A 24,741-nucleotide genomic window follows, 5' to 3' on the forward strand; every position below is an offset into this window, starting at 1 on the left:
TTGCAATGCGTTTCGTTTGTTCTTATTGCAACTTTTTTATTGGCGATAAAAACAGCTTTAGTTGTTGCTAAATGCTAAAAATAACATGATAATGCCAACATTCATCGTCAAAAGCGCGGCTTTGCATGACATAAAACTAACACAATAAAAAGCACCGAAAATGCTTTGTTGAAAAACTTTGTTATGTCAGATGTGAAACGTGCATAGAGTATCTATTGTAATCCTGCAATAAAACCTTCGTTAACCTACTAAGTTCACTGTAAGCTCTCAACAGACAATCAGTACGTTTTTTATAAGGAAAAGATATTTTTCAGAAGTTTGAAAAAAAGCATATTTTTTAGAGTAAAGGCTAAAAGAAGTAAATGTTTGTTTAGGTAGCTGTTTTGGCAAACATTTAACACTCAAGAATTTTTGTACAAACTTGTATAACATCTTATATTACAAAGGTTTTTTTCTATTGTGATGTTATTGAAACTGATAACTCTTTTTATAAACTAATGGTGAAATAAGTTTTCAGAAATGACTAAACATAAAATAAAGCTTTTAGTTTTTGTTCTGGTACTTTTGAAATTTGCCACAGCTGTAAGTAAACATCACTATACAAACGCTAGAAAGGTAAGTTTTGCGTTGTAAAAGTTTATTTTATAATTTAGATTTTGTGTTTTAAGTTATAGTTTTTAACATTTAGTTATCTTTTTTGAAACTTTGTATTTTATTTACCAAAGGGAAGAAGAATAGCCAGAAGAGTAAAGTCAATACATTACAAACGTTATCCTCGGGGTTCGTTTAATTTATATTGTACAAATTTATATATAAATTTCAGTAAAAATAGTCAATATCTTAGGAAAATAAATATTTATTTTATTAAATACTATTATTATCTATCAAATTTGTTTATATACTTTAAACAAAACTTTAAAACATTGAATTGTGGTTATAATTTTCTTGATAGTCTTGATAGTTTTACTTTAAATTTTTAAATGTATTACTTTTAAAAAATTCAATTGATTTGAAAAAAAACGTAGTCAATTAACTGCCTGTGCCCTTGGAGTTTTTTAAATTTATTATGTGCAGTTTTTTATTAGTCTTTTTTGCGACTAAAAATGAAATGTTTTAAGACTGAGTATTTAATTTAATTTCTAAAAATTAAAAATTTTCACTGTAAATCAACATCATAAATTAAATTGTGCAGTTGTTTTTATAGTTAATCTTTAAAACTTTAGCAACTATAGACATAAAAATCAAAAAAAGTGTAAACTTTTTTATACATATTATTTTATAAGGAACAGGCCAGTTTTCTAAAAAATGTTTGCAGCTACTTAAAATAGTTATAACAATTAAAAAAATTACTATTACAAATTAATAAGGTGATAAAACTATATGCTATAAAAAAGCACTAGTAATTACTAGTTATTCAATTAAGAGCCTATTTGTAAGTTTTTATCACAGTTTTTTGTCCTTTAAAGAAGATATGTTTTTAGCTAAAAAGTATATCGCAGGCCGCAGTTTGCCGACCAAAATTTTAATATCATATAAAAAGGTGTTTTCTATTTACAGTAGATTATAACTAAATACCAGAACATTAACGCTGAATTGTAAATTTAAATTTTATAGATAAATAAAAAAACAGATTTAACTGCAAATGACTACGAGAGGCAGATGAAAAAGTGTGGCTTTAGTAATGACACAACAAGTAGTTATGTACATTTCGATAACTATAGAAGATTTGGAAAATTCATCATAAAGTATAGGTAATAAAAAAATTTTGTTTACGGTTACCCTAAGAGTGTGCATCATTTGTAATCGGTGGGTCGGATTTAACAAAAAAAAAAACTAGCATGCCGGAATAGTTTAAAAAATCCAGGCTGGCTACGTAATTTTGAAAAAAAGTGTTATAAAAAAACCAAATTAAAAGTTCAAAACAGTAAATAGTTACTACTGTGTCTAAAGACAAAAATTAGAGAACATTTCACAAGTTTTATTGTTAAAAACCAAAGCTTTATTCGATTTGCAAAATAATTGTAAGCTAAAAATACGTCGCGGGTTGAACGCTGTCCACCCCTAAGTTAGTACTTACTTTTTATATATACATTATGTTTTTGTAACTTTTGAACATACATAATGTATAGTCGGTAGTTATACATATGTTTTATTTAAAAACTTTAGTGTCTTTTTATACAACTTAAAAACATTAGTATAATTATTTGGAAATACTTAAAGTTCATGCATATCTATATATTTATATAAAAACGCAATATCAAACAACAAAATAAGTAAAACAATAGAACTGTACAGGTATAAAAACTTGATAAAAAATATTTTTCCAATAGCTTAATAAGTATTTTTGATCATCCTAATGTTAAGATTTATTTTAAATAAATCTATTGTGGTATAACAATTATAATTTTAAAAAATCTAAATTTTCCAACATATAATAAATATATAACTCTATTAATCATGTAACTATTTACGTTATTAAACATTAACTACATAACTAAGATGATATATACTGCATACTTTATAAATGTTGTTTTCAAATAAACGTTTAATATTATATTTCAAACTTTCTAAACTTACTTGTACACACTGACTTCTTTTTTTTTACATTAATTTATGGATAGACAACCTATTCACAAAATATTACTTAAAAATCGTTTAGCAGAACAAAAATTAATCCTGTTTATTTTAGTATAAAATGACAATCCTTCAAAATTAAAAGGAAAGTAAACGAATAAATCTAAATAAAACTTAACTCTGGTTTGAAAAAAGTTGTTATATGTATAGGATATAGAAACAAACCATGAAGTTAATTACTTTTTAAGCATCAAAAAAGGACTAGTTAGGAACAATGATTTACTTAATTGAAATTCTAAAACAAACCTTACATAACTTATATATTAAGACAATACACTTCATTTCATTATATACTTTTATTTTTTGTTTAGACTTTTTTTTAAAGTTTACTATGTTTATAAACAATTTAACGTTAAATAAACTTTAAAACAAGAATCTAAAGTTTAAGAACGGACGAATATTTTTGTTACGAATTAAAAAATTCAAAAACAGAAGAGTTTTCTGATCAAAAGTTTAAATTCTTGAAAATTGCTTTTTAAGATAGTAACAATAAAGTTTTTTTTACTTTTATATCAGTGATTTTTAACTTTTTAGCTATATATTATCATATCTAGTAGCGACACTGTTTTAAACTGGTATAGTTCTTAAAATGACATTAAGTGATAATAAAAAAAGTTGCGAAGTACCTTGTAAGAGTTCCAAACAACATTTAATCGAAATATTTAAATTAATTAAGGAAAAATTGAGTAAGTTAGAGAAAACATACCTTCATTGTACTTATCAATATTTTTATGAACCAGCGAATACTGTTATTATATACATATATTTTCTTAAGTTTTCTGACCAGTTGTGTAAAAAACCTATAAATTTCATTATAAATTTATTTGATTGATACTTATTTTATATGCCGCTTAAAAGCTTCTAGCTTTATTTTAAATAATAACAGCTTAAATAACAAATAAATATAGCGTTGTGATCAATGCAATAAATGTATTTAAAAAAAAAGAAGGGTCTGAAAATAAAATATTTTTTTCAAGGTGTCTAACAATATACACTAAAAACACCAAAGCTTGAAGAAAATGTATGTTTTAAAATAACAATTAATTTTTTATTTTTTTTTAATATTGCTTTTAGCAATAATTGTAAAAAACAAGTAAAAAATTAAACAAAATTATAACAAACTGTAAAGTGATTTTCAAAAATTTTGATTTTTGGCTTTTATATAGATTAATTTTTTCATATAACGGCAAAAAACTTGAGTTACCCTACTAAAAAATAATAGTTGTAAAATTCTACGTTATACTTATTACGGCCTCAACTTAAGTTGATTTATAAGTTTTATACTAGTTTACTTGGTTTGTTTTTTAAATAATATATTTAATTATAAAGTTATTCTTTTCAAAGCTTAATATTTGGCTCATAACAACAATTGTAAGTTGTTGATTTTTTCGAAAACACTTTCAAATATGTTCTAACTTTTAGCGGCTACATTTTTTTAAGGGTTTGTTATACAGAGAAAAACTTTTTAGCTAAAAACATAAATAATAGTCAATTTAAATACTACCTTGTGAGTAAAAAATATAAATGTAATATAACACAGATGTTCTTGTGCTAAAACTTTATTTCAACTAACGGCGTTTCACTGCTCTCAAATAAATTTAAGAACAGATCTACGGAGTCTATAAAATACTAACACACATAAACACTATACATAATTATACATGCTTTTTCTGCTTTTTTTCTAATGTGTGTTAATATTTTATAGACTCCGTAGACCTGTTCTTAAATTTATTTGAGAGCAGTGAAACGCCGTTAGTTGAAATAAAATTTTAGCACAAGAGCATCTGTGGTATTTATTCCAATAAGCTTAGCTTATCAGGATCTCCAGGATTTAACGCCTTTTAACGTTACATCTTATAAATGTAATATAGTATAAATGTTGCATTAATACACGATTTGCAAAAAATAGTGAAAAATTTTGATTTTCATAAACAATTAAATATTTTTGAATTGAAATACTTTACTATCAACTTAACAATAAAAAGCATAAAAAAATTCTTTTTTAATTTGAAATTCTAGCTCTCTCTAATCTATAATTCTTCTCTAAAATGTTTGTATTTTCAAAGAAAACATAAATGGAAGTTTATTAAAACCTTTTTTGGAACAGTAGCTGTTTTAAAATTTATTGTTATTGAAGTATAAATTTTAGAAAAAATATTTTGATTTTCACAATATATTAGAAACTTATTAATTAAAAAATAATAATAATTTATAAAGTTGTAATTAAAAAGGATAAGTCTACGTATGCAGTAAAGTTTTTAAATACATTGTTTTCGATAAAGTACACTTTTAAAATGGTGCATAATGCATTTTTACCAAACAATATATTAAACTTATAATTTTAAATGGTATTTATGGTAAGTAAGTTATGATTGAGTACGATAGCCATATAAATTTAACCTTTATGGTTTTAAAGCTGTATTGTAAATAGATTAAAAAAAAGTTGGATAAAATAATAAAAAAATTATTATTTTTGGATACTAAATACACTTTTTGGTTTTTTAAGGAGCTTGTTTAGGTTTTAGTAGTTGCTTTTATTGTATAGATTTTTTTAGTAATCACAGAAGTGCATTGTATATCAAAATTTAAAACTATATGTACTATAGAGTACTTATAAAAAAAAAACATCGGTGAAAGTCTACAGAGCTAAGCCTGGACTCTCCTGTGCCGTGAGACAAGCTCGAGTTAACATAAAGTTTGATCCTAAGATCATCAGACCACAAGGCTTCGGTAGACTGATAATTGAATTTATTTGGTCAAACCTTATTTATACTAAACTAAATAAACTAATGAAGTACTTTTTATTTAATTTGTAAAACTTGCTTATTTACTAAAAGCTGTAAGGAGCTAAATCATGAAAACTGCATTAAATTTTATAAATACATATATATATATATTTGTAGAATAGCACAATATACCACTGACATGAGTAAGTGTGAGCAAAGAAAAGAAATAAGAAACGCGTTCAGAGCATGGGAAGAAGTCGTCAACCTGAAGTTTGAAGAAGTTACAGAAACCACAGAAGATGTTGACATTAACATACTTTTTGTTTACGGTAAATAAAAATTAGTAAACTATGTAGTATGTCTAATATCAGGAAAACATTGTAAAAACTAAAAGAATATTTTCAAAGTAAAATATTACAGTATTAAATAAAATTTATCTCATTGTTCAAGTATTAAATCAATAGACTATAGATTTAAGTTATTTACTAAAAATTTTTTTAAACTACTTAAATAATTGTTTATTTTTAGCAATTCATTTTGCAAACTAATTTTTAACTAAAGGAGAACATGGTGATAAGCAATGCAATTTCAATGGTGTAAGTCTAAGTCTAGCCCATGCTTTTCCAAACGGTGATATTCATTTTGATGACTCTTTGTTGTGGTCTTATGGTAAAGGAAGAAGTATGTTATTTATACGCAACAAAAATAAAAAATACTTTAAAGTTACTTAAGTAAATAAGGTTGTATTTTTTTTAATAGTTTGTAAAAATTTTAGTTTGACTAAATATGCGTTTAGGTTAGGGGTAAGAGTGATAGTAAAAATAACTAATAAAGTTATTAAAAAAAATCAATGAAAAAAATAGCTACCGACCGAGGGTAAGGGGTTATAGTCAAAGTTTAAAAAAAAATTACTTTTGTTTTTAAGTTTGTACTAAAATTGTTATTAATGTTGTAAGTAGTTTGACAAAATTTAATTTTGCAAAAAAATATATTTTGAGTGGCATTATTTACTAAATTTGTATTCATAAAATGTTTAATAGTCTAAAAACCTCTTTTGTAAGGCTTTTTTATTTATATTATGGTTAGTTAAACAAAAATCTGGCTAATTACTATGTAGAAACTTATTTAAAATATAAATTGCCAATAGTAACAACTTAGAAACTATTTAATTTTAGCTTATACAAGGACGTACGCTGGCAACTCCAACAACGCTTCTTGTGTTTTTCCTTTTTTGTACAAAGGCATAATAAGAACGAGCTGCATTCCGGTTGAAAACATCCCACATATAACGTGGTGCGCAACTACTAACAATTTCGATTACGACAGAAAGTTTGGACTGTGTGAAAGTGAACGTTGGTCGCGTTGAACATTTTTGTTTATAAAAAGGTTTTAGTATAATAACACTCTCTTGTAACTGACAATGTCGTTTTTTGAATTCAAATACAAAATAATTTTTTTAAATGGCAAGTTTTAAAACATGTTTTTAAATTTTACAAATAAAAACACTTCAAATTTTGGCATTTTATAATTGTCCTAAAAACATCAAAAAACATAATCTTTTTAGAACAACTTTGAAAGTATAGGATTTTTTTTTAAAGTTTAATAACTTAATAAGTTTTGGCATTTTTTAATTAGTAAAACTGCTTTTGATAGACACAACGACGTTTGGAGGAAACAGCAACGGAGAACCTTGTTATTTTCCATTCGTCTACAAAAATAAAACACATAACAATTGTATATACAAAAGTGATACTGATAGAAATTTGTTTTGTTCAACTACTCATCGCTATGATATTGATGGAAAGTGGGGTTATTGTCCAAAAACAAGTAAAATGAAAACGTTTTTAATCTGTTAATAAAATAAATGAGTTTGACCATTTACTTAGTGTTAAAATAAAATAACCAAGTAACATGCTTAGTTTGTTTAATTTTAAAACCAAAGCTTTAGTTATACTTAAACTCTATTCTATTAGTTTATATTTTTAAATTTGTAATTGAAATTAAATAACAATAATAAAAATAATCACTTAGTGAACAGCACTATAGAAGGAAACTCAAATGGTGGCAAATGTCATTTTCCTTTTATCTACAAAAACAAGATTTACACCAAGTGTACGACCGATGGCCGCAGTGACGGTCTACTGTGGTGCAGCACGACCTCTAACTACAACAACGATGGTAAACACGCGTTTTGCGATAACGGTTACAGCTTGTTTTTGGTAGCAGTCCACGAAATAGGCCATGTTCTTGGATTGAAACATACTAACAATTGTTTGTCAATAATGCATAAGAAGTTAGTTTGGATAGTTTTATAAAGATTAAGTTGTTTGAAAACTTTTTTATATATAAATTACTGTATAATACGACAACTAGAGACTTATACTGGAACATCACTATTTTTTGATTCCATCGTTTGCGCTGATATTTTTTTTATAATTAACTTACGATTTTTTTTACAATAACTTATAAATTTAAATCCGCTTTTCGTTTTGAAATTGCATAGCTAAAATACCTCAATTTTAGTGGTTAGATAAAATACTTTATAAAAACAGAAAAAGTTTAAGAGTTTTTGAATAGTAGCTTTATAGTTATTTAGGCTTATTTTTTATCAATAGCTTTATAAAAAACATATAAAGTATGCGTTTTCTATTCAAAAACAAAACTTAATACTTTTAAATAGGTACGGATACGTTGAGAAGTTTGCTCTGCATGAGATTGACATCAAAGGTGCTCGTCGCTTTTACGGTCCTCAATTGTTTAAACTAAAACCTATTTCTATCAATAATTGCACTGCAAAGAGCAATCTAAAAGACACAAGTAAGATTCAAAACTAAAACACGACCATTTAATTAAAATAGTTTTATAGGTTATAAAAATTTTAAACGATGTCTCTATAATTACAAAAATATAAATAAAACAGAACAAATTAGTGAAGTAAGAAAGCAATTTAATTCCAGCAATGAGAAAAACTTTAAAAAATCAAAGCCTATTCGTTTAAAAGTATCAAAAAAATACGATCATTTGAAGAGTAAGCACAAAAAGCATAAAAAGTATTTTTCACTGCAACATTTGATGGAAAAAAAGATGTTGCGAAAACTTGTAAATAGCAGAAAAAAGATATGCAATTTAACGAGTATAGACGCAGCAATTCAAATACAGGGTGAAATATTTTTATTTAAGGTTTTTTCTTACTCTTAATTTTTTTGAAAATATATACTACACTGCTTTATAAATAGTATAATACTTTTGCAGTTTCTATTAAGTTGCTTAATTAGATATTTTAGAGTTTGAAACTTCAAATTTGATTTTCAAAGTTTTTTTATTTAAAATAACTAAAAAATTTAGATTTGTATTAGCAGTGTTTACATGAATAAAAACTCAAATAACTTAAAAATAGGTAAATTATGATATAATGTTTAATAAATTACGTACGACACAAAGACCAGAAGTAAAATTGTTATTTGAGTAAATAAAAAGTTTCATAGGTGCTCAAAAAATATTTACTAAAAAAATACACTGAACTAAATACCAAAAAATCCTGATAAATAGAAACATTTAAACTTAGTATTAAAACTAAAAATACATAGTTTCTAAATTTAAAAGTTACTTATAAGTTTATAACAAAACCATGGATATTTTGTATATAGTGTTACAACCAAATTAAAAAAAATCCTTATTTTCCTAACATTCTAACTAAACTGTATAGGTCTTAACACTCTTTGATGATCGGTAAGCCAAAATAAAAGCGATAAACTTTAATATTATTTTTAAGAATAAGTGTGCTTATAAGCATGCTTTTAAGTAAAGTTTGTGTAACCAAAAGGAAACCTACGTTTGGCGATGGAATGTCCGAACAGGTCGTGAAAGTGGTCCTTACGAAATATCCAGAACATACTTCAATGGGCCGGTAAATGTTGACGCTGCTTACGTTCGGCCACATGATGAAACTATTCTTCTTTTTAAAGGTAATAAAAATTATTGGTTTTATCTAATCTAAATTTCAAAAATCACTGGTTTGTTATCGTTTCTGATATGAAAAGTTTTAAACTGTTAACCAATGTTTAATTTTAAAACGGTGCCGGATTTGGGTTTAAAATATCAGTTTCAGTAAATTTTCGTATACTGTAATAGTCAATTAAGCCTAAATTTATCGGCATCAATTAATAACAAACTCATTTTTGAAATTTTTATAGTGTTCTACAAATAGTTTGTGAACTTGTTTGAATTTTTTTATATTAATGTTTTTATAATCCTGTTAGTTTTATGAATTAAGTATAAATTACATTTAAGTAAAAGCACAAGTTTTTCTATTTTTTTAGTTTAAATCTGAAAAAAAATATACTAGATATAAGTTTTTATAAAAGTTTGAAACTTAATAGTTTAAATTTTAAACCGATTTAACGTTTAAAGGAGAATTAAATAAATATTTATGTATCTAAATTTAAATTTCTAGGAAGTTATTTTTGGGAGTTTCAAGGATTCTTGAAAAAATCTGGGCCTACCCCAATATCCGAGCTAGGGTTTCCAAGGAAAATAAAAAAAATTGAAGCTGCAATAAACTGGAATCGATCTAGAAGAAAATGGACAACATTTTTTACAAAGAAAAACTTTTTTAGGTAGAAATTATTCAAATTATTAAACTTTTTCAGCTCATAGTATAAAAAACTAGTAAAATACAAAAATTTACTAAAAACAAAATTTACTTGGTTAATTTTATCTTGCATAATCATATAAAATAAGTATGAAAACTAAATTTTCGACCACACAGCTACAATGAAGAAACAAACAAAATGCATGCAAAGAATCCAAAAAAACTTACAGTCTGGAATTCGAAGTATGGTCGTGTAAAAAGTGCAATAAATCACCCATTATCTAAAAGTTAGACAAATTTTCTTACACGATAAATTTTTAAGCCTTTAAAATTATAACAAAAGAACGCATCCAAGTAGTTTTAACTTCTACATAACTAAACAAATTTCGCAATGATTCATAGTATAGTTGATTTAAAAAGTTATTTCTTTGAAACAAAAATATAATTAAATATATTAGTGTCAACCTATAAAACTTTTTTTTTGATATTTGTAAACACACCTGTTCAGTAAAACCTAAAACAAACGCCCTATTTAAGTTGAATAAGTTTGTATAAATGTAACTTTTATTTATGTAGTTTAAAATTTTAGAGATAGGTAATGTAAAATGGATAATAAAACGGTTAAAACCTCGAAAAAACTTTAAGACTTATTTTAAGTATTGTTAAATTCCTTAACATCATTTAAGTTTAATATGAGTTTGCCATTTGAAGGACAAAATTCATTTAATTATTTAAACTAACGCAAACATATACTATTATTATCTAACTTTATTTAACTATAGGCTCACAATATCTCATTTTTATCGCCCTCCTGGGTGCAAAATGATTCAAAGTCTGCACTTTAAATTCTGATAGTTCTGATTCCTGAGTTTCTGTGAACTATCTCTAATTAATACTTTTCTTTCAAAATTATTTTTTACCGGCATAATTTTATAATTATACCTTCTTCTAGGACTGAATTCAATTTATTTTTTAAATATTGCTTTTTATAAGTTTATAAATAAATGATTTAAACTATCCCAGTTTGGATTATTATACAAACCTCTCCTTCCGTATTATTCACCCTTCAATTGTACTACTCTGCTGCTAATAGTTTCTAAACTTATTATTAATTATTTACAAGATTATATAAGTTTGTGATATGTCTTTTTTTTCTATGCAGCTTCTGAACAAAATGCTGAACAACGACTAATTTTAATTTCAACACAAAAACTCATTTAAAAAACTACTTCAAAAAGCCTAAAGGTTAAACAGTATCTTTTTAAATCATGTTTATAAACAAAAATGATTTTGCGAACAAGTTGACTTAAATTATGGGTAGGTAACGTACGGCCTGCGAGTGGAATTCGGCCTGCAAATGGAAATTTCTGGCCCGCGATACATTTTTTAGGCTGAAAAATTTATTTTGCAAGTTATAACAAGTTTTTTAAAAGATGCTTTTAATTTAAACTTTTGTACAATGTTTATTGACTAATAGTTAAGGAATTATCTAATTGTAAGTAAACTTTGAAAGAGTTTTTCTAATTATTATTGTAAAATTTTCCAATATTATGCTGTAGTTTAAGACTAACTTTCAACAAGTCCAGCCCGCGAAAATTTTTTTTTTGTTAACCTAGCCCGCCCTGAAAAAAGTTTCCAATCCCTACTGAACTGCTTTATAAATTTATTAAAAAATCTAAAAAATTCATTAAAAAAAATTATTTGATATTTTTAAAAACATTTAAAGCATTACAAATATTCAAAAGATTAGATGTGAGAAGCCTAAACATTTGAGATCTTAGTCTAAACTAATCTGTTATTTATTGTTTATGTATCTATTTTATTAAAACCTTGACTGCTTATGGATAAAGAAAAATTGCATTCAAGTTTTTTTTAAACATATTTTTAACCATATGCTTTAAACTTAATTTGATATTTTACTGAACGTTTTTTAACTTAGTTTTCTTTTTTGGTATGCTAGTTCAAAGACCTAGAATCTTTAAATACCCTTCATACAATTTTATAGATGATTTTATAGGTGTAGTAGATTTATTTGTTCTTAACTTATTGAAACATTTTATTTTCATTTATAACTTTAGTTTTATTACTATTAAATGAATACCTTAATATTTAAAACAAAAACTTAGGTAATATGGTTTAAACATGAAAATACTTTAATTTAAACATTAGAGAGTAATTAAAATATCTCACGTTTTTTGTAGAATTTCTTTAGCAAAAATTTCTTTATTATCGATGAATTACTTTTTCGAACAAGTTTAAGTATATTTAATAAAAGTTTTTTGAACCTTTTGTATTTTAGAACTAGTTTATATATAATAATAATTTATCTATCTAAATTTTAAAATAAATTTTTTGCTTGCTTTTTAACTTTTAATATTATTAAGTCGGATAAAATGTTTATTAAGCACTAAAATGTTTATACACTGAAATAATTTGTCCCTGCAGGAGTTTCCATTCTACTTTTCGAACAGGACCAAGTCATAATCGATAACTATAACGTAACAAACATTCAAACGGTCAGTTTAAAATCAATCTTGTTGTGTTGAGGCTGTTGGTACGGTATTTTTCGGAAAAACTTCAACTATTTATGACTGTTTCACTTTAATTTTCTAAATCTTAAATAAATCGGGAAAGCAACGAAATTTAAAGAGCTACAAATTTTAAGACACTGCCTTTTTTTATGCGGTTTTTGATTTTTAAAGTTTATGTTTAAAGTGTTTAATTTTTTCTACAATTCTAATGAAAATAAGCTGTACTTAATCATTTAAATAAAAAAATTCGAAAATTCTCTCTAAGATAAGTTCAGTTTTGTATACTATTTACTTTACATTAAATTTTTCTATAGTTTTTAATACAATTTTGTTACATTTTATTGTATTTTTTTCAACATATCATCAACAGTTAAGACTTCAAAAATAATCTTAAAGATTAAAATAAAAACTTAACTTAAGCTTTTTGATTTTAAAAGAGCTAGATTTTGAACTTTATTAACTAAGTAGGAACAAAAGTTTCGCTTACTTCATTAAAGTTCTTGTAGTTCTAATAATTACAATTTTTTTAATATTATCATATTGAAACTGTATATTTTGTAACTAATTTATGTACTAGTTTTACATTATATTTCTTTTTTAGGTAGGGAAAAGATAAACAGTTTATTTTATAATAACGCTCGATAGTTTTTCTTTTCTTTATATAAGAATATTAAACAAAAATTTTTTAATACGATTTTTTTATAGAAATCAATATAAAGTATTAGAAATATATTTTCTATATAGTTTTACAAAATTAAAATTTTGTTTAAAAGCGTATATTTCTTAAGTTTTGTATAACTTATAATACAACGTATCTACTTAAATGTTTTTACTCATTTATAACACATGACTAACTGTATAACTTATACATTGTGCTTTTTGTCGTTTTTGAACTGTGCAAAAAGTATTATATGGCTATAAACTATTTCTAGGTTGTGTTTTATGATATTGTGTATTTATGAAAATGTGTATCAAAAAGATTTTATGTTATAAAGGCATAAGTTCAAAAATGTTGGAAAAACTTAAAGACAAAGTGTTACAATAAAATTTTTCATTGTTTTTTGATAACACAAATTAAATTTTTAACAGTTTAAATAGTTCCCCGTAGAACATTACTTTGTTGGAGAAAATATATTAAAAAGGTTTTCTCTAAAACCGTTCATGGTACTTCAAATTTGGTGAAAATATTTTTTTAATGAAATTTTCTAATTTATAATGGTTAGGCAACGCAATACTTTGTTTTAAGTTAATAAATGTAGAATAAGTTGCAAGTTTATTTAGAAAAAAATCAGCACATGGTTTTCATCTGTATAACTGATCGTGATATTTTTAAAGCCTATAAAACCTAGCTTTTAAGTTTTTCAAAACTTACAGCCGCTCCTTTTTCAAGTATTTTAAAGGGTAAAGGTTAGTATCATATGCGTGTTAATTAATGAATTCTTTTGAAGTTATTATATATTTTAATGCATGTTAAACTGCATTTGAAATTTTTGATCACGAGAGAAATAAAATGAAAAATATAAAAATCATATATGTTCACAAAGTTTTTTATTGAATTATGTGTAAGCTTATTGGAAATGTTAGAAAAGTTTCTATTGTTGACAATAAAGATATCTTATACAAAAAGTTGCAAAACTCATAAACTCGCATAGTTTAAGTTATTTAACTAAAGCTAAATTTGAAAAAAAAAAAAACATAACTTCACCTGAGTAGTGTTCAATTTACTTTTCAAACTTTTTATTGTTTTTTATTTCGTTTGAAAGTATTAAGTTATTTGATTTTAAGCAACTTTCTCAATGTGTGTCTACACACTATATTGTATAATAAAGACATTTTAGCTGTCACAGAAACTTAGATGAGTGCTTATATTTTTTTTTAATTGTTATAAATTTTAAACAGTTTAAAAAACAAAGTTGAGATCTTTGTATTTGTTTTCAAAAATATATAATTTTGTAATAATTTGTAATAAAATGTTTATCTCTAAGTAAAAAAAAAAAGTCTCACAGTAAAATATATTGATTATGACAATAATATAAATTTTGTCTAAAACTATGAATCATTTAAAAAAACTTATAGTATCTTAAACTAAAAGTTGTAAGAACTAAATTATATACATTTTAAAAACTTTAGTCACAAAAATAAATGTATAAATATCTGTAATCATCTATGCCTTAGAAACTAAAGCCTCTAGAGAAAAATTTATAACATAACAACTAACCTAAATTGTCAGTTTTTATCGATTATTTTTGTTGTAATATATAGTTCAATTTAATAAAAGTTAGTTTACTTAATCTTTATTATAAAGTTTTAGTCACAAGTTGCAGAAATAAATTTATTATATTTTTCATATATCAACTTAACACGTTTTGTGAAAAACTGCTAATAAATTTTTATTTGTGTTTGAATAAAAACTATTACTTTTTAGTTGTCTATTAATTCATTAGTTCGAAATAAAAACAAATAAGTTTTACCCTAAGATAACTAAGAAAAGAATTGTTTTGACTTTATGTTTTAATTAAAAATTATTTTATAAAACTACATATTTAAGCGTTTAACTGTATATGTTAGTATTTAACACATTATAATTTGTTTAAAGCTACAAAATAGTTTATTAAAACAAAGTAAAAACGACTATGCACTTATTTTCAACTATTTTAAAAACAAATCAAATTTTTTTGCACAGTAAATTATATTTTTACTCTTACTAACACAAGTAAACCTTTATAAAAACTCTGCATTAAACAAAACTTTTTGCTTAATAGAAAAAATTTTAAAAAGTAAGAAGAAAAACAAAATAAAATACTTTATTATCGAAAAAAATCTTTTTCAGATTTATTTTTTTATATCCATAAAATTTTTAAAGATATTTAAGAAAAAAAATCTGAAAGAAATTAAAAAACTATTTCTCGATGTTGTAATAATGGTATAAACTAAATATCAAAAAAAAGACACCAAAAGTAGCTACACAACATAGCGTTATAAAGCTTTTGGTTTAAACACAAACGAAATGTAAGTCTTTTACTTGTATGAATTGCTGAATTGTTAAATATAGAAAGCCACCGTAAACTTCTTTTTATTATCTTAAGGTCATGTTTAAACTCAGTTAGGTATTTTTGTTTATTTATTTTACATAACAAAATGTACATACACTTTTATAATTATTAACTTTTATTCCAGTTTATTTAAACTAGATGTTATTCGCATATAAATTTCCATGTAATTAAGAGTAAGAGTTTATAATTTTGTATAGCGGCATAGAGACTCGTTTACTTAATTAAAACTTAACAAACCAATATTTTGTTTATGCTTCTCGTTATTTTGACTTCCGCTTTGTGTACTAAACTTGTTAGAAAGCATTTGCAGTAAACCGCGCAATTATTTATCAGTTTCAACATTTAACTTGAGATGTGTCAAAAGTAAAAAATTAAAGTTTTACTTGTACAAAATACTTTAACTATTAACATTTGTCATACAAAAATACGACTTTTGTAAAACTTTGTGTTAAAAATACAATTTTACTGGTACTTATCCAAAGACTAAGTTCAACAATTCTTAATCGTAAGGAAAAAAGCTTAATTTGAACAAAACACTATTTACTTCAGTGTTTTACTTTATATCTAATTTTGTGTAATCTGTTTTTTATTTAATACCGTTTATTTACAATTTTTAGCAATCGGTCATTAATAACTTTATAAGTTTTTATTTTTTAGTTTTAAAATGTTTGTTTAATATTCATTAATAGTTATTTAAATAAAAAATGATGACAAATACATCGCATTTTTATTGAAGTAGAAAATTTTTCAAACACACTTATCAACTACTGCTGTGTTTAACTAAGTTATAAAATGTAATATTAAAATGTATTAAAGTCTGATGATGGATACGTCATAATGCGTAAAAATAAAAAATGTGAAATAAATACTGTTTAGATAAGAATTTGGTTAAAATTAAGTAAACAGGACTTTTTATTCCAACTTAATAGAAATTAAGTTAATAGAAAACTTAAGATGGTGGTAGGATATTTCAATAAAGTATATGCGCTCAAGTTTCAAAACTATATAAACGTAAACAATAATAAAAAGGCTATGTATACGTTTGAAGTAAGATATTATTATCAGAATTAAGTAAATGTACTTATTTACAAGAAATAAAGCTATAATATTTAAGAATTAAAGTTTCGGAACAATTAGACTTAAATATACTAACACAATTAAAAACGGTATTTAAAAGAAACTAAGTAAAAAAGTTAAAACAAAATTAAATTAAAAATATAACAATTTATACAACCTAGTATTGTAAACTAGCTTTTCATTTTAAAGCTTAGGCTTATAGGCTATTATAAAAAGAGATTCTAAAACACTTAAATGATATATGTTACGTCCTTTAGTTAAAACTGTTAATTTGTTGCCATTATAATGTTTGGAGCATTCCGGGTAGTTTAGTAAGTGATCTCCAATTGCCAAAGGACTTTTGGTCGGTTTATTACCTCTATTGGCCATCCAGTATCCATTATCAAGCTTTAATACATGTTAATATTATATTTTATAGCTTAGTTAAACACAGAAGTAGTTGATAAGTGTGTTTTGAAAAATTTTCTGCTGTAATAATTATTTAGTATTAATTATAAGTTTTTTATAACAATGATTAGTTTTTAGGTATTCACTTTTTATATAACATGAATTTTACATACGTAACTATGACGTGTACTTATATAAAGCTGTTTACTTGTTTATTCAATATTTTTTATTAATTTGTTTGTAAAATGTGTAATCAAAATGTTTATTTTCACTAACTTTTTGTATTTGATGTTGAACAAAATTTTAATAAAAGCTTTTTTGAAAACTGTTATGTTAAATTTGTACTAAAATTCAATTATTAAAACTTTAAGTTATGAATGAACAATTAATAGTACAGACAACAGACACGTCGAGACCACATAAACTTCCTTATTTTGTTAAAATTAAAACAAGCTAACTACAAAAGGCTTTTTTTTTTTTAAATTTGTATTAAAAAGCTCCTTTGTTTATTTATTATCGTGTATGATGTATGTATATTACTGTTTATTTTTGGCGATTCCTCTCTGTAGTCAATAAGAGTTTTTCTCGTAGCGTGTATTGACACTGCTTCTTAGTCTGTCGTCAAATTCCTTTTGTTTTACATAATTTTGTATATTTTTACCTGTAAGTATTTTGTCAACTTCACAACTTTGATCTTTTCCTCCTTTTAACATCAAACTTTTAAAAATATTTTTTACTGTGTTATAAAATTGTTTTAAAAACATTTTCTTTAACAGTATATGAATATTTAAACAAAAAAAATCTGATAAACTAAACATCTATGATAAAGCTGTTTTGAAGTTAGAGAAAACTTTATTAGTTTAAGTTTAAAAAACTTTGTACAAAACTTCATCTTAGAAAAAAAAAACTAAAGTTGTAAAACATTATATTAGTTATAACATTAATTCAGCACGTTAATCATAAAAAGTTTAATTTTATAATCAAAAGATAAAAGTATTACTTTAGTTAAACAAAGCTCATTTTTTAAAAATATTATAAAATTAAAAAAAAAAGTAAAGAACTTTGAACTGTTTTTTTGTTTGAATATATATAAAACAGTTGTACTCTAATCTACCCCTTATACAAGTAATGGAAGTTTTTTTTTTAGATACGAAAATAACTTAACCAAACCGTTTGTAGATTGACGACTGCAAGTTATTTGTTTGCGGCTGACTGAGAAGTTTCAAAAAGAACAAAACCCAGCTCTCAGTCTACCGATAGCTTGTGGTCTGATGCAGGGGCGTAGCGTGGGGAGGGACACTGGCGCATGCGTGCCACCCAAAAAAAGAAAAATGTAAAAAAAAAGAATGTAATATCTTTATCCTTTATAGTTTATTTTTTCTGCTTAATATGCCTTTTTTCAACTATGTTTATCTAGTATTCAAAAAGTTAAACGAAATTTTGAATACCAATTAGTGGCAAGTTAGGAAAGTACATGTTGTCACTCAATATACTGATTCGGTGCGTAATTGCAAATGCGCACCGATGTTGATGAAAAACTCCATAAGGAATAATTTTATAAGTTCATTAACTTCATAAGAATTTAGACTCAAAAAGCACGCAATTAATGTAGCGCACCGCCTTAGTATAACCTTATGGAAGATTATTTTTCTACAAAAAGTTTACAAAAATACGTCACGCTTAAAGAAAAATTAAACAATTTTACAATTTTTTTTTATGCTACATTGTTAAGACTACTGCGAGTTTTCTGAACTTTATTTTTGTAAACATACAAGATAAGCGTGTCGGCCTATGAGAAATAAACTTTGTTTGTGATTTTTATTTTAAACAAATACATTCAAATGAATTAAATTTAAAAAGTATACTTTTAACTATTTTACAAAGTTGTAATAAACTGTAATAACAGTTATAAAGTTGGTCTATTTTAACTTCTGTGTAACTTTATTAAAATTATGTGCAATGAGGTGTTGTTATCACTGTTGTATTATATATTAAAGAGATTGATAATTTTTTTGTAAATAAAACAGATACTTTCGTTTTATTGAATATATTAATTTTTAAAGATATTAAGTTTACTATAAGTAAAATAAACAATTTTTATTTAGTAAGTTTACATTTTTGCAAGTATAAGTAATTCTAATGAAATTTATACTTTTATTTAATTGTTTAATTTTGTAATATATAAATATTTTTTAAAACAGTTAACGAACTTAATAAATTTATTTCAATTATATTACTTATAAAAAGTTTTTTTATAGCTAATTACAAATGTTTTAATTTAGAGGATTTTTTGAGAAAAAAATTTGCGCACCCCCTGACCAAAATACCACGCTACGCCACTGGTCTGATGATCGAATTGGTATGATTAAACTTTTATGTAAACTTGAGCTTGTCTCACGGAATACGAAAGTCCAGACTTAGGCTCTGTAGACTTTCGCCAATCTTTTATTTGATATTTTCAAAAACTAACTATATTTATTTTTTCGTAAATTATACACCACGATTAGAAGCATATTAATTGTTTTGATATTATATACAGAAATAAAACATTATGAATAACTTGACAATTTTTTGTAAAGAACTTTAAAAGTTTTAATTAATTCGAATCATAGTTTGTCTTTAATTCAAAAAAAAGTTCCAACTAGATTCCACATTTTTAAAAATAAAGCTGACTGTATCATTTAACTACTATAATTTGAGTTTAATAGACAAGTAAAGAAGTTTTCAGTTATTATTGTTGTTTACTTTCCAACATTTGACTTCAGCAGAATTTAAACTGAGTTATCACTTAAACAGAAGACACAAAAATGATTAAAAGAAATGTAGTGAATACTAAATGTGACGTTTTGTTATAATTAAAAAAATTATTTTGAAATGTTAATTAAAGCAAAAGTTTAAAGTATGTTAATTAAAGCATAGATTAATATTGTCTTAAAAAATAAACGTAAACTTGATATACAGAAAAAACAATTTAAACTAGATAGGCATTCATAATTAATATTACTAAAAAAGATAAATTTACCTAAAATAAATTTCAAAATACTTAAAAGCTTTGAGTTTGAAACCACGAAGTTTATAAAACAATTAATTATTTCTTGGAAGAGACAAGGAAAAAATAAATTCAATAATAGTTTTTAAACATTACCAGTTATTAATTATATAACTCAAAAGTTTCTTGTAAAATGCGTTTTATACTTTATAGTTTTATATACTTTTGAAAAACGCAATAAATTAATAAAATTCAAAAAGTACAGTGAAATTAGCTCAAGATAACTTGTAGAGTATAGACTATTATAAATCTGAATCTGATATTGGTATTAAAAATTTCTTTAAGAATAATTAACTTAAATAGTGCAGCAATTTTCAGTACTTAAATATAAAACTACTTAAACTCCTGTAAATTTTTTTAATTCCTTTTTGTCATTTACACATGTTATATTCATATATAAAAACTATTAAAAGCTCTTACAGTTTCTAAAACCTTTAAAACCAAAATTCAATATTTTCAATCAAGTATTGGTTTTTAACAACTACTAACAGTAAAATTGCTCAACAGCTAATAAAAACTGTTGTTTTCTAAAATTTTATCAAAGAAAAATTAAATTAAAAATTAATTAGAGATTAATCGGATTCGGAGATCCGATCTTCTTCGCCTTTTTCTTCCGGATTTTACAATTGTTTTTTTCAAAAAAAGTTGTTATACGTAATAGAAGAAAAATTATAACAAAAGTTTCATGAAAGAACAGAAACCATCAGGAGTAAACAAATCTACATATATACTATTTAATTTTGTAATTAATGCGCATTGTATGTTTTCAAATGTTAGTAAATGTTTTTTTACTATAAAAAATACAAAAATATTTAAAGTCCCTTATTGGCACATGTTTTCTTTATTTTACCAAGCAAATGCACGTTGATTGATTCATAGCAATTTTGTTTTGTTGCTTTTGTAAAAAATCACTCATTTTATCTTTATTTTTAAAACTTTATTGATTACTTTAGTTTCAAAATCAATTAACTTTTATGTTTTATAGAAATATTTTTCAGGGTCAGAATGATATGTAAGTCGGTGTGCATGATACGGCATCATTTTTTGCTTGAAGTACCGGATTTATTAGTTAAGAAAACAACTTACTAAACAATTCAGAACAACTATACTAAATCTTATATTAAAACACGGAACTCTAACAACATTACCATAAAGTTTAGCATTTGAATACACTTAGTATATTCTAAATCACAACTTAATTTTTTTAATTAAGATTTTGTTGTTTTGTTGTTTTATAAATAGCTTTATAAACTAAAAATTATTGGTAGCCCGTATCTAACCAGCAAGTCAATCCTTATTTAAAACGATGAGTGTGTGTACTCTGTAGCTAAATACCCGAAAGGTTTTCTTTACATCACAACATCTTTTGACCGAAAATTTTGAGCGTTGGTTTCTTTATCGTGTTAAATAAATTAAGTTTTAACGACAAAATTGAATAATTTCAAAAACAATAATTGGGAACGTATTTTTAATTTAATTTAATTATTAAATAAACAAAAATGCTCAAGATGGGCTTGTACGGCCTCAAGGCAGAATCCGGCTTAAAAACAATAAAGAAAAACAATTAAGTTTAATTTTATTTTTAATCAATGTTCTTAAAGTTTGCTTTCAATTAGACTTAAGTACACTACTTTATGTACACTACTTAGTAAGTTTTTACTTAAAAAAAGTTAATTTTAAAGACTGACAAAATGATGGCAATTTTTCATAAAAAAAACTAACTGGGTTTAGCGAAAAGTTTTTAGTGGTATATCTTCTTTGCCGACTACAAAAGTTGTCAGCCTTTTTAAAAGATTTAAACTAATAGTAAAATAATAAGTTGCATTTTAAAACATTAAATTTAAGAAAAATATTTTTTTTAGTAAAAAAGTAGATTAACAACTTTTATTTCTGCAAGAAATCTTTGTTCTTTACAGCTGCTATACTAATACTTAATAACATATTATCAAAGTTCTGTCTTAAATAATTGATATGTTCAACTTTAGACTATTAATTTCTTAATAACAATATTTTGAAATTGTTTTCATCAAGAAAGATTAATTTAAATATGTTCTTTAAGTGTTTATTTCTTAACTCTATTCATAAAATTGCTTAACGTTAGAATAGAAGTACTTAACACAACTTTCTTTATAAAATTAGTTTAGATATTGAACAAGTCTTAGAAAAATTGTTAAGTAATTAGTAAATTTTTTTAAAATAATATAACTTAGTGTTTGTTGTTCGCTTTTTAAGTAAAATATTAATGTTCAAAACCTAAAAGCTTTTTATTTTTTGTATTTACTGTCCCGGTTTTTTTACTTTTAACTATAAAATTAAACCCAGAATGTTTGAAAATTAGAAATACTTTTCAAATTTTCATTTGGCTCTAACTGTTTAACAATATGCATTAGATTAGAAAGTGATGACAACAGCATTATTATACTTCTCAATCTATCAAAAAATTTAAATTAGTCATTTAAGACTGCATTTCAACAAAAACACCATATTTTTAGTGCTTTTCATAAAGAAATAACTAAATACTAATGTTATACAAATGTGGATTGTGCTGATAGTTCATAGAAAATATTAAATAAAAAAATAATATTTTTGAAGGTTGAGATATTGACACTGATATTTTTTCTAAATTGCAACAAACAAGATATAATTTTTTTTTTAGCACAAAAGATTAACTTTAAATCTGGCACTATAAGGAGGTGAACTATAAATGTACTTTCAGAAATATTGAAAATAGATTATAATGTAATTAACAGGGTTGCCACTTTACCTGGAAACCTTGAAAAACCTGGAATTCGACAATTTAGATAAAAATAACCTGGAAAAACCTGGAATTTAAGAATTTTTGAAAAAAACCTGGAATTTTGATCAATAAACCTGGAAAAACCTGGAATTTTTAATAATTTTAGCATTTTCAGTAGTAAAGTTTTGATTTGACACAAAATATCTATTGTTTATTTTTGTAATTATGAATTTTTTTTTTCTAAACACATTTAAAGTAATTTTACAGTATCTTTTCAATGTTTTTATACTGTTTACACAATTTCTTATGTATAAATTAATTTAAAACTTAAAATAGACCCAAAAATGTGTACTTTTAAAAACCTGGAAGAAATTTGGAAAACCTGGAAAAAATTTGGAAAAAAGGAGTGGCAACCCTGAATAAGGTAATCAATGTTTTTTAAATGATATGTGTGGCCTAATGACAGTTTAGAAAGCTCTTCAAATTTAAATTTGCAAAATTGTAATCCTTGTGGTCAACAATATATACAAAAAAAATTTCAGGTGCACTGTGAAATTAGATAAATTTGAGACAACTGGTTACATGACAATTTCAAATCAGACAACTCAAAATCCAACAATTCAAATTAAAAAAAATGTTTCAGGGGTTACATATTAAAAAGTATTATATGTTTGAAAAAAAAAATGTTTTACGTCTAAATAATAAGATTAAAATACTTAGAAAAATTTAAAAATAATGTTAAAAGAAATATTTTGTATACTAAAATGTATTATATTTAAAAACTTGATTTAGCTATATCTGAAAGAAAATTAACATTTTTGAAATTTAAATTGTGCTTAAACATCTAATTAATAATTTATTTTATGATGGTGATATATTTTTTAAATGTTAATTAAAAAATATAACAACAATAACACAGGCATAAAAATATTTGAATTGCTAAAATTTGAATTATTAGGATTTGAACCAGGTTGCCACTCTTTGAGTCAAAAAATCTTCCATGAGTGACAAGAAACTTTCCTGAGTAACCTTAAACTTCCCTGAGTTTCCCTGAACTTTTTTGAATCCTGAAAAAAAATTTATTTATTAAAAAATTACCATGTTAATTCTAAAAATATGGAAGAACTTGCCGCAAGGCTAAAAAATTTCTAAATAAGCACTTAAAAATTAATAAAATTAACTTTTCTTGACAAAATAATGAAACTGTATTAACTAAATTTTCATTCTAGATCTAGAAAAAAATTTTCCTGAGATTTTTTAAGAAATCTCAAAATTTCCAATTTTTAGAAAAAACCAAGACTGCCCTGAGTTTCCCTAAGTTAAAAAAAGAGAATCAAAATTCCCTGAGTTTCTCTGAGATTTTCTACAACTTGAAAATTGTCTGAGTTTCCTGAATTCCCTGAGTGTTTGGCAACCCTGTTTGAAAAGTCATGCACCCAAGAGAACTTAAGATAACCTCTTTAATATGAGAGGGTGGGAAAATTTTTCAAAATTTTCTTTTAGAAATATAATTTGAATTTTTTTGTAAAAAAATGTTTTGAAAAGGTTGCGCTGAAGACCTACAAGGTTGCCACTTTTTTAGTCAAAAAAGCTATGCTGTGTGACCAAAAACTGTCCTGAGTTTTTTTCAAATTCTTGAAAATTTTTTTTAACTTTTCAAAAATTTTTAAAATCTAGTTCCTCAACAAAATTGGTTAAAAGACCAAAATATTGAAACTAAATCTCATTTGAACTCTAAATAGAAATGGGTTCTGAGATTTTATAAAAATCTAACAACTATTCTGGGTTGAAAAAAAAATCCTTAGTAAGCCTAAGTTTAAAAAAAATCAAAACATCCTGAGCCATCCTGAATTAAAAAAAAAATCTCTTAAAGTATCCCTGGAGTATGTTGCAACCCTAATCTTAATTTCAAAATTCCTATAAACATATAACTCAAAGAGTGCAGGGTCAGGAAAT

General features: G+C 24.4%; 1 protein-coding gene across 2 annotated transcripts; it reads left to right on the forward strand.

The window, feature by feature from the left end:
* Window positions 1-515: 515 nt before the first annotated feature.
* LOC145829733 (72 kDa type IV collagenase-like) lies at window positions 516-12,612 on the forward strand. Of its 2 annotated transcripts, none has more exons than XM_082937601.1 (14): window positions 516-615; window positions 726-780; window positions 1,631-1,751; window positions 5,538-5,689; window positions 5,922-6,041; window positions 6,536-6,712; window positions 7,014-7,187; window positions 7,392-7,653; window positions 8,041-8,177; window positions 8,281-8,540; window positions 9,184-9,325; window positions 9,814-9,976; window positions 10,129-10,238; window positions 12,397-12,612. In XM_082937601.1, exons 1-14 carry the CDS (start codon window positions 520-522, stop codon window positions 12,495-12,497), a joined length of 2,070 nt encoding a protein of 689 aa, XP_082793727.1. In that variant the 5' UTR covers window positions 516-519; the 3' UTR covers window positions 12,498-12,612. The 2 variants fall into 2 exon arrangements, with proteins under 2 accessions (XP_082793727.1, XP_082793729.1); XM_082937603.1 differs by having other exon boundaries at window positions 8,041-8,105.
* The last annotated feature ends 12,129 nt before the right edge of the window (window positions 12,613-24,741 follow it).

This window comes from Thalia democratica, chromosome 2 (assembly GCF_965202585.1).
Source record: "Thalia democratica chromosome 2, ktThaDemo2.hap1.1, whole genome shotgun sequence".
Classification (NCBI taxonomy): Eukaryota; Metazoa; Chordata; class Thaliacea; order Salpida; family Salpidae; genus Thalia; species Thalia democratica.

What these genes read in the sequence shown, in the direction of transcription:
- LOC145829733 (XM_082937601.1), top strand. Translation starts at nt 520, where the DNA reads ATGACTAAACATAAAATAAAGCTTTTAGTTTTTGTTCTGGTACTTTTG. An exon ending in ACTATACAAACGCTAGAAAG is followed by an intron (nt 616 to 725) that starts GTAAGTTTTGCG and finishes TATTTACCAAAG; the next exon opens with GGAAGAAGAATAGCCAGAAG. An exon ending in GAGCAATCTAAAAGACACAA is followed by an intron (nt 8,178 to 8,280) that starts GTAAGATTCAAA and finishes TAAATAAAACAG; the next exon opens with AACAAATTAGTGAAGTAAGA.